The sequence below is a fragment of the Budorcas taxicolor genome, chromosome 6 (genome assembly GCF_023091745.1).
Source record: "Budorcas taxicolor isolate Tak-1 chromosome 6, Takin1.1, whole genome shotgun sequence".
Lineage (NCBI taxonomy): Eukaryota > Metazoa > Chordata > Mammalia > Artiodactyla > Bovidae > Budorcas > Budorcas taxicolor.
Window position 1 is genome coordinate 89,320,807 of NC_068915.1, and position 11,118 is coordinate 89,331,924.

Below are 11,118 nucleotides of genomic sequence, written 5' to 3' on the forward strand. Positions count from 1 at the left end.
ATGAAGTTGGCTCATCAGTATCATAACTTTACTTATAGATGTTATTTGGGATTTATAAAAGATAGATATGTGATTGTCTTGTGAAGGAGATTTGTAGACGTTCCCTTCTACAAGTATCTGTAAAAAGGACCCTGAGGATTAGTGAGGACTGAATAATAACATGAAGACATGGAGGTGAGAATGAGCTTAGCAAATACATATGAAAGAAAGGGCAACAGTCAGACTGAAGTGAAAAATGTATGCTGCAGAGTGGTGGAAATATAGCTGGATAATAGCAGAAATGGGTTAGAAAAAGCCTGGATAAATCAGAATTTAGACTATAGTTAGTGATAGAACATGGGAGTTGAAGCCTGGAGGATGTTATCACTGATTATCATGAGAAAGTTGTAAAGAGGAGCTGATTTGGAGGAGAGATAATATGTTCAGTTGAAAACATGTTGTGTTTACAGTGATGACATAATACATAAATCAAAGTCCTAACATAATATCACTCTGGATTGAAAATAATTTATGGCTAGTGGTGAAAATTTAAGACACAGTAATGATGTAAAGCTGAAACTCCAGTACTTTGGCCACCTCATGCAAAGAGTTGACTCATTGGAAAAGACTCTGATGCTGGGAGGGATTGAGGGCAGGAGGAAAAGGGGACGACAGAGGATGAGATGGCTGGATGGCATCACTGGCTCGATGGACTTGAGTTTGGGTAAACTCCGGGAGTTGGTGATGGACAGGGAGGCCTGGTGTGCTGCGATTCATGGGGTTGCAAAGAGTCGGACACGACTGAGTGACTGAACTGAACTGAACTGAACTGAGTGTGTGTTAACCACTAAATTCCTAACCTTTTTGGCTACTGTATACACCCTGCAGCCTTCTAATCTTGTTCAATAGTAATAGCTATCCTTAACTGAGCATGTGCTAAATGTTTTGCATTTTTGAGGTTGTTGTTACTGACATTTTGCATTTGATATATGAGGAAATCAACCCATGAGGTTATGAAAAAGTCTCAGCCAAGGCCAAATGGGTAGGAAAGGTAGAATTGAAATTCAAAGAAAGGTCTGTTGGGTGATATGAGCCAGAACCCGCTCTCTTTTCTATCACTCTATCCCCTCAGTGCCCACCTCCCTGCCACCTAGAATCCTTTCTCTTATCATTATATTTCTAAAATCTACTTGCTATTTAAGATTCACTTCAAATGAAACTCATGCAAGAGAAATGCTGTGAGATTTTGACTAAGTTCCACCTCTGAACTCTCATACTCATTTATGTACACATTCACGGCAGTCATCTATCTCTACCCAGCGCTGTAGTTACGTTTGTACTTTCCTTGACTCACTCTAGTTCCTTGAGGTCAGAGTCCATGTATGTATGATTTGTCTACTCGTCTTACAAGTGTTGGAAGTTAGAGGCATAACGTAGTTTATGAGTGAATGGATGACAGCTAAATTCAGGAGAATTACAGATTAGAGAAAGATAAGCAATGTGCTGGTGACCATTTCCTGCAAATGTCCAAAAACAAATTGTGACTCTTAGTCAAAGAGCAAGAAAGAAAGAAAAATTGGAAGGATAGGAGAGGAAAGAGGAGATGAAGAGAGGGAAAGAAAGGAAAAGAAACTGTAAGTGGGAGAGGGAAGGAAAAAATAAACTTAAGGGCGAGGGGCGGGAAGAGAAGGCACTTCCAGTGTTGCTTGTGACTAGAGAGAGACGAATAAATTAAAAAGACAGTAAAAATGGTCAGGGGAAAAATTGATAGACGGGCATTGCAGCTCTTCACTTTCTTTCTCATTCTAACATGCCTCAAGAATACAAATATCCGTATGGCCACTTTACAGTACCTACCATCCCCATTCTTCAGAATTGCTGAAGGACTCCCTAATGAGAGGACTGAAGACATGAACATTGGTGATTTCCTACTTAGAGTGTTAAGTGGAATCCATCAGGATGAGTCCTAGAGGAAAAGAAGCAAAGGATAACTTGGAGCTATTTTCATAGGCTCAGGTGGTAGATGAGTTTATGTATTATGTGGCTTAGTCCACCAGAGTGGAGAAACGTCTAGATAGACAGTGGTCCACTTCTCTTAGTCCAAATATGTGCAGAAGCCACAGTTCATTCAATGTTTAGATTCTTATGGTAAAGGTAATTCACTTAAATCTTGATTTTAGGAGATAATATGAATTCCTCTAAGGTCAGTATACTGACTCCTACCAGAGGACACAGCTGGGGAAATGGAAAGGATGCGTGACCTGGAATCCTGAACACAGATTCAAATCCCAACTCTAGGGTGTGTCCTCTGGCAAGTCATTTAATTTCCTTTGAGTCTTCAGTCTTCATTTATTATATGGGAATTAAAACAAGACTTGTTGTTTATTGCTTTCTTCACTCAAGATAGATTGAGTATACACTATATATTAGGCATTGGATATACTGGGGCCAGCCAGGATTACTGAAGACAAATTTGTGATGTGTGTGAAAACCTGTAAAATGCAAAGCACGGTTAAGTACCAGTTAACAGTTACTACAAAGATGTTGTTGTACTATGTCCCAGTCTTTGGAATAAAGGTATTTAACTTTATTCCTAGCATCTTCCTCCTGAAACGGCAATTGGTTGTGGTTTATTTAATCCTTTGTAAATTATTTCTTCTTAAATTCTCACCAATGGCACAGAAGGTGATCATATGACTTATAATTCAAATATTATTTGCTTAGGAAAAATAATATCCAGAAATTGTCCTAATAACGGTTAAAAAGAAAACTTCACAAAAGTAGAAATATGAACTGTGTAGGCACATTCAAGTAAGCCAAGTCCTATATATTCTTTAACTTTAAAAGGATGACTCTTGTGGTAAGTGATTGCCCAAGTTATAATGAGTTCAACAAGCTCATTCTTGTGTGATTTCTAAAGCCAAGTTTATATTTGAATAGTGAAAGGGATCCTTTCTGGTAAACTGAATTTGCTGGGTGGACATGATGCAAATGACAACCTATCCCGAATTATACAAGTTTTCAAGGTACAGAAAATATGAGCAATTGAAAGTCTTGGTAGAAAACTTTAACACCTCAGCAAAACATATTTATAAATTATTTTATTATAAATTGGGCAAGTGAGAATTTATGGAAGCTCCTATTGTCACAAAAAGTACTAGCAATAATTACATATTTTGGCCTTAAAAATGATACTTTAATAATCATAGATGAATAAGGTAAGGTGACATGCTCAGTCGTGTCCATTGCGGCCCCATGGTCTGTAGCCTACCAGACTCTTCTATCTGTGGGATTTTCCAGGCAAGAGTACTGGAGTGGGTTGCCATTTCCTTCTCCAAAGGATCTTCCCGACCCAGGGATCGAACCCAGGTCTCCTGCATTGTAGGCAGACGCTTTACCATCTGAGCCACCAGGGAAGCCTCAAGTATATGAATAGCAAAAAAAAAAAAAAAGTGAATGTTATATTAAACTTAAAACTTTCTATTCATTAGATGTACCAACTATAAATATTTTCATTTCATCTTGTTGGAGATGATATTATTATTGTTGTTGTTAGTAGTATTTTGGTGCTTTACTAGCCTAATCACTGGGGCACATTTTTAAGAACTGTAGTTCCTTGAGCTTGGTAGCCATTCCATTTACTCAGAAAAATATTAAATGGCAAAAATGACATAAAGGTAAATGTTATACTCTTAAAAATAATTATTTTTACAGAACTTGAAATACTAAAAAAAGTAGCAAAAACTAAAATGGAATATTAAACCTTTACTTTTATGCACGTTTAATTGTTCTCTCCTGCCACTAAAAAACAAAATATCTTGATTTACAGTGCAACCCAATCTGTCCTAAAAAGTAGTGTAAATAATTGCAGCTTCAGGGATATTTCTTTTATTAATAGGTTAAGATGTTTCCTGGTTTGGATATATCAAAACTCCCTTTCTTGGAATCCTGCATGGATGGCCAGCAGCTTAGGAGCTAGAACAATTCTGTTCATACCAAGGGAGCTTTACCTGAATTCAGTTCTTTTCTGTTGTTTTAAGTACATTTACAAACATGATTATGCCCACAGGTAACAGGAAACCAGTGTTTCAAAAGAAAAACTTGATCACACTACCAGATAACACAGGTATCCTAAACAAGTGCATGAACGCCCCAAGGCTTCATGCTGCTGCCAGAAGGACATATTTTTTTGATTGCTAAGAACTGCCAGATGACGCTTCATGAAATATAAATGCAAGAAAGCCTCTGAGAGAGCTCAATAAAAACCTTCCACCCATCGGTCTAGGAGGATAAGAGCAAGATACTATTAACAAGTGCAGGAAATGGATTTTGGGGTTCCAGTATCAGTCTATCTCTTGATCAATGGTAGGTCATTTCTTTTTATTGTGTTAATGTTGTGTCATTGTAAAATGTGAACAGGATTTGCTTTCTCTGTATGAGTGAGAAGTTGGCTTTTAGCAATTGTTCTTTATGACAAAGATCCAAGCAAGGAATCCGTGGATTCATTTAGTTTCTTGTGTAATGTTTTGACACAGTCCTCTCTTAATATATTTTGATAGCTTTTTTCTGAGATCTCTATATTGTTTGTTCTATACAACTGAAGAGCAGTTGAGACATTTTAACTATGATATGATAGTATCCTTGTGATTGAGTGAGTTTATAAATGTATTCATTTTCTCTTAACAATTAGTGGGTTTCTATTTTCTCTAGCTGTAATGTAGTGAATGGAATTGATATGCATGAGAAACTGTCAGAAAACTGCCCTTAGGAGGTTATGGATCTCAAATGTAGATGAAATAAAAATAGAACAGATGTGGGAATAGACAGAATAACTTTTGATCTGTTGCTTGTACGTAGAAGGAGGCTCGCCTGCTAAAGATGCCTTTCCCCTCCTTCACACAGCAATGACAGCACTGACTGGAGAGGCAGCCAGGACTATAAGCCCCCCAGTCACAACCCAGCAGAGTAACTGGACAGTTAACAAAACAGAAGGTATTTTTCTTCACACTTTTGTGTTTCAAGTGACTTTTTAAAAAAATGTCTGAGCGAAATTTGGATTGTGATAAAAGCAACGTTGGAAATTTTTAAACATATATCTTATTATTAAACAATCTTTTATCGGGTCATTGTGAAATGGAAGTGGCAGGTAAACATGTCGCAGAGAATCATCTTTTTAAAAGGAAGAAGTGGAGCAGATGGGAGAAAGTTGTCTTCAGTTACAGTCCTGGATGTGAAACCTGCCACACTTTCTGCCTGATTCCTGCTGAGTTCCCAATAACCCAGGCATGTCTAAAGGCAATTTGTCCCCATTTTGACATTCTCGATGAGTAACAATATTTTGATCTGTGATTACGAGCTCTTGCAGCCAAAAGAATTCTGGCAAGCAGATGAAGCCTTAATCCACTTTCTCTAATCTTGGGAAACGTCTTTTTTCTAGTTTGTCTTTGGGGTTTTTTTGTTGTTTTAGTGTACGCTGTATTTCCCAACCACTTGTACCAAATTTTTGTTGTTGATGGTGATGACATATTTTATTATTGTTATTAAAATAGTTTCTGGCCATTGTTGAGCATCAGCATGTTTCCAAACTCTTTGAACTCTTAGAGGTGAATTTAGGAAGCTTGTTATCTGCCAAGACCTGTGTATCAGGTGGCTGTGATTCTCAGGCAAATCAAATATCACCCCCTGATGGGAAGATGGGCTTTGTGATTTACAACAAAAGAAACACCATATCTTGCTCTCAGAGCCTGGCAAATAAAAGAAGATGAAGTCAAATACTTTATTTGTGAACATGAAAGATAGCAATACTTAAGTATTCTTCATTTCACCAATAACTTTATATTTTAAAAACTTCCTTAAAATATTTTACCCATTTGAATTTTTGAGCATATATTGATTTGAAAAACAAAATGTGTGGTTTTTAGGATAACTTTTAGCCAAATTCTTCATGTCTCCGAGACTTTAAACAAAGAGAAAGCATCCTTGTGGGAAGATAATACTGTTGAAATTAAAGAAGTACAGTTCCCTCTGTGTCGTAACAGTTTGCCCAACACCACTGTTTTTCTGCCCTATTAGTGAACTGCAAATCAATAGTCTCCAAGTTACAGGCAATAATATTGGAAAGAAAAGGGATTGAATATGTCACTTCAGTAGTTTTCCTTTGTGTTCTTGATTGGGGAATTCTAGTTTCCTGCTTATTGTTTAATCTAAAAACTCTGAATCCAGTACCTCAGGAAAATTTTTGTGAAGTTATAATTAATATTCTTGTCCTTAGGGGGAAGATGAGTCTCTAGACTACTCTCTCCTTAAAAATATCTTCTTTCAGTTCTCACATTTTCTAGTAAGTCCTGATTCAGGCTTGGTTAATTGAACTTAGTTAATCTTGAAGTAGGAAGAACCTAGTACAGTTTATAATGGGAAGTTCTCACTGCCTTAATGATCAAAGTGAGAAATTAGATTTACTATGCTACATTTAACAAAATGAATATGAATTTTAAGGTAATGTGCGTTCTCAACCAAAATGAAGTTTTACATTGAGGACATATGATGTTTATTCACAACAATGACAAAAATAAAATGCCACTAATTCTGCTTGAGAAGAATTTAAGAATCAAATATTAAACTACACTAAAATTATACCATTTTACCCAAATGTCATTCCCACTGCATAAACCCCAAGAACAGCATAGGTATATGTCTTTAATACATCAAGGAATGAAAGATAACCTTTCTGAAATATATGTATTTTGCCACAGTACAGCTTCCCAAAGGGAAGTATCCCATAAAAAGGCTTCTGGACACTTGACCGCAAAAGTTTAACCAGTGTGGTCATCTGAATAGTCTAAGAGCTAGGAATCAAAACCCAGGTTTTCTAATTCCAACTCCATGGCTTTTCCTACAATCTCATAATGCCTCTTAATTGAGTAAAATTTGTAATCAACATCCAAAGGTATTGTCTTAGCTATGTTAAACCTGAGCCATAAATTATTTCTGGCTTCATATATGGGTCATAACAATACCTCTTCTGAAATCAGTTATGGAAAACAATTTCCTTTCCATTAGCTACTTAAGGTCCACAGATGAGCAAGGGCAGATTCTCGTCTCACTCCTCTGGGGAGAGAAGAGAAATCAAATTCATTATCTCACAAGCCTATATCCACATCTCCCTAAGTGCTTACTTCTCAGGTATATGACAGCTTCTATATTAACTACCATCCAGGATACATTTGGGAAGCCTTGTTTAAGATACCATACTGACTAGAATCAATGCTGCCACCTTTTGGCAGACTTGTATCTATATCTTATAATGAAATTTCTAAAGAACAGAATGATAATCAGTCCACCCCCACCACCTAATTTATCAATATGTCTAGATGATATTAACCTAACCTTTGTATACATAACTTGCCAAAGGAATGAATCAATAGTTCAAATGGCAGAGCGCTCAAAGAATATTCTTAAAATGAAAGGCCTTTTTGTATATGTGTTACGAATCTACTATGAAAGCGTGACCCACTTCATCCATTAATATAGTATCTCCTTTTTCTAGCTGACTACACAGAAGTACCCATAGCCTTGAAGTTCTCACATCCTTGCCTGGAAGACCACCATAGTTACTGCATCAATGGTGTCTGTGCATTCCACCATGAGTTGGAGAAAGCCATCTGCAGGTAATTACAAAGAACTTCTCAAATCCTAGAGACGGGAGAAGGAGAATGTATGCCTCCTTTCACATGGTGTTTCATATGGTACATTTATATACACCTCTATCTTACCCAGTAAAAAAAGGTACATGATCTGAGTATGATTCACCAATTCTCTTTGTATTTGAATATTTAAGGAGTCTTTTTCTAACCTACCTAATTCTCAGTACTTAAAAGTATGGCTCCTAAATTAGCAGCATCTGTGTAATCTGGGAGCTTGTTAGAAATGCAGAAGCTCATGCCACACCTCAAAACTACTGAATCCAAAACAACTTTTGAAAAGTGAAAATGTTAGTTGCTCAGTTGTGTCCAACTCTTTGCAACCTCATAGAGTATAGCCCACCAGGCTCCTCTGTCCATGAGATTCTCTGGGCAAGAATACTGGAGTGGGTTGCCATTTCCTTCTCCAGGGAATCTTCCTGACCAGGAATTGAACCTGGGTCTCCTACATTGCAGACAGATTCTTTATCATCTGAGACACCAGGGAATCCCAAACCAGCTTTCAATGATGTGCAAAGACGTTTCTAAGGTTTTTATGAGTTGATTATAGGATGAAATGAAACTATGGCAAAAATATTTCAGGAATATAAAGTTCTAGATCAACTGAGATACTGTTTATGACCACTGATTTACTCAGCATCCTCTTATGAAAGAGTAGGTTAACAATTTTCTAGGTCAACTCATGGGGGTGTCCTACCTTTCTTTTCTACCAATGAGGGAAGCTGCATTAATACAGGGTTTTAATCAGATAATTAGTGCAAAATGCATGGCTTCTTCTTCTTTAATAGATCAATTTTCATTTGGTATGTGCCTCTTTAAATCATTTTTATTTGTTTTCATTTTTTGAAATTAGTCATATGTGTTTCTATCTTCATGACTTTTAACATTATACATTTTTTCTTTTTTTTTTTAAAGGTGTTTTACTGGCTATACTGGAGAAAGGTGTGAGCATTTGACCTTAACTTCATATGCTGTGGATTCTTATGAAAAATACATCGCAATTGGGATTGGCGTTGGATTACTATTAAGTGGTTTTCTTGTTATTTTTTACTGCTACATAAGAAAGAGGTAAGAAAAAAATAACAAATTATGAAGTCACTAGATACTCATTCATTTGACAAACATTTACTGAGCCCCTACAAGGTACCAAGCATTGACATATATAATTGTCTAGTGAAAATATGGCTGTAAATCTGGCAAGTTCCTGCATGTTTGTTTCGATGCCTCTTCTCATAAACCCAGGCAAGAGGTGGAGATTTACCTGCAGTTGCAATAGGATAGCTCCAGTTTACAATTTCCCTTCATCCTCATCTCTGTCTGCCTACATCAAGTTATGAATGAGTAGGACAGTCAGTCCACAAGGGTGAAGATTAACTGTGTCCTGGGCACAACTATATGGAGTGCTGAATACCATGTTTGGGACACCATACGTGCTCAGTAAATATCTGTTGAATGGACACATCAAAATATAAGTATGAAATTAATGAAAGTGTGTAACAAACTTGGGCCATTTTCTTCCCAGACGTCAACTAAGGGTACATTCAGGAGATACTGCCTACTGCTAAAAGCTAAAGAAGACAAATTTGATTCACTAAGTATAAATTACTCATGTATTAATTATTAATTATTATTTCTGGCCTTTCCACACTGGTAATTTTACCTAAAATCCACATATAAGGAAAAGTCAAAAAATACGTGACATACATTAAAGAAAAGTAAAAATACATTTCTTTTGCTGTACTCTGTTAACTAAGTTGTCATTTTTAAAATGACCAAAAGTTATTATACAACATAAAAAAAATGTTTTCTTAATAACTGCACCTTAGAGTAAAATTTGTTATATCAATTGTGGATCGATTGATACAAAATCTGTTAAATCAGCTACATAAGAGATCAAGAAAGGAAAAACAAAGAAAAGGAAGTAAGACCTTTCAGTGTAAATAAGACAGCTGCCTGAAGTCAAGTTCCCTAGAAGAAGAACTATGAAAGAGAGTCTTGAGTGAGTGATTGGTCAAGGGACTACTCAAAGCTGAAACTTGTAATGAAGTAGGAAAGCTAGAGCAGAGTGGAAAGGAAGCAAAGATGTAGCTTTAGCTGAAATCTATCCTCAGCCTGATTCCACAGGGAGACCTAGAACATGAATGGCATCTCTGACCCAACCTAAGGAGGTGAGGGAGCTTGGTTTTAGTACTCAGCGTCATCAGGTGTGGATGTCAGAATAATCCTGTCGGGTAAGGGACAGGGCCTTGGAATCTCCCAGAAATCTTCAGGCAAAATCCTCTCTTGGCTGAGGACAGTCCTCTAGAGAAGGATGGTGCTACAATCCTCTAAAGAAGGATGGTGCTGTGAGCCTTATTATGGGCTTCCCTGGAAGCTCAGCTGGTAAAGAATCTGTCTACAATGCAGAAGACCCTGGTTCAATTCCTGGGTCGGGAAGATCCCCTGGAGAAGGGATAGGCTACCCACTCCAGAATTCTTGGGCTTCCCCGGCGGCTCAGACAGTAAAGAACCCGCCTGCAATTCAGGAGACCTGGGTTCGATCCCTGGCTTGGGAAGATCTCCTGGAGGAGGACATGGCAACCCACTCTAGTATTCTTGCCTGGAGAATCCCCATGGACAGAGGAGCCTGGTGGGCAACAGTCCACAGGGTCACAGAGAGTCGGACACGACTGAGCGATGAGGCACAGCACAGAGCACATGAGCCTTATTAGTACCCACGGCTGCTGAGGGTTGGGGATGGTAAAGGGGATATAGGCGGGACACCTAAAGCAACTGTTATACCAGAGCATTTATATAATTCTCAATAAGCTATACAAACAGCAGTCAAATTCATATGGAAACCAATGCTCTGTTTTAGGTATCTAAAATTGAAATCACCTTACATCTGTTCCGGAGGAAGACCACTGTGAAGCCTTTGTAAGAAATTTTCATGAGGCACTGGTGTAAATCAGTGGACCCAAAACTGAAATCTTCAAGTGAAACAACAAAACTTCCCAAGCTGACTAGAAAGTTGGGATCATGGTGAAATGAGAGAATAAATTTCAACGTTGGTCCTTAGACTCTGTCATCGTTAAAGCGCTGTGGGAGCCAAGGGAACAAGCTACAGTGACAGAAGTCAAGTTCACAGTCCTACTCTGGGTTTGCTGCTTCTGTGTGGTTTTTGTTCTCCCTATGGGATATTGAGTTTTACACTTCTGACTATGTCAGATGTGAATTCTCATGACAATAATTATAACTGTGCAGTTGTTAGGGGAAGCACACTGATTGAAACCTCCCACCCTGGCCAGGCACCACAGTAACCATTTGCATGAGTTGTTTTATGACAGAAGGTCCTGGTAAGGAACAGGGAACTAATAAGCCTGCCTCCACCAACCAGAAGAGTTTGGGAAAGGTCAAAAGGAAACCCCACCTGTCCGACCACCTCCCAGAATCCTTCTCT

At 37.8% G+C, this 11,118-nt stretch overlaps 1 protein-coding gene across 1 annotated transcript; it reads left to right on the forward strand.

Moving 5' to 3' along the window:
• The first annotated feature begins 4,301 nt into the window (after positions 1–4,301).
• Positions 4,302–10,588, forward strand: EPGN (epithelial mitogen). Its single transcript, XM_052642232.1, has 5 exons — positions 4,302–4,344; positions 4,882–4,971; positions 7,526–7,646; positions 8,595–8,747; positions 10,537–10,588. The coding sequence occupies exons 1-5, from the start codon at positions 4,302–4,304 to the stop codon at positions 10,586–10,588; spliced, it is 459 nt and encodes a 152-aa protein (XP_052498192.1).
• Positions 10,589–11,118: the final 530 nt, after the last annotated feature.

Coding starts and splice junctions, on each gene's coding strand:
- EPGN (XM_052642232.1), top strand. CDS start 4,302: ATGGATTTTGGGGTTCCAGTATCAGTCTATCTCTTGATCAATG. Junction 7,647..8,594: donor TTGGAGAAAGCCATCTGCAG/GTAATTACAAAG, acceptor TTTTTTTTAAAG/GTGTTTTACTGGCTATACTG. Junction 8,748..10,536: donor TACTGCTACATAAGAAAGAG/GTAAGAAAAAAA, acceptor GCTCTGTTTTAG/GTATCTAAAATTGAAATCAC.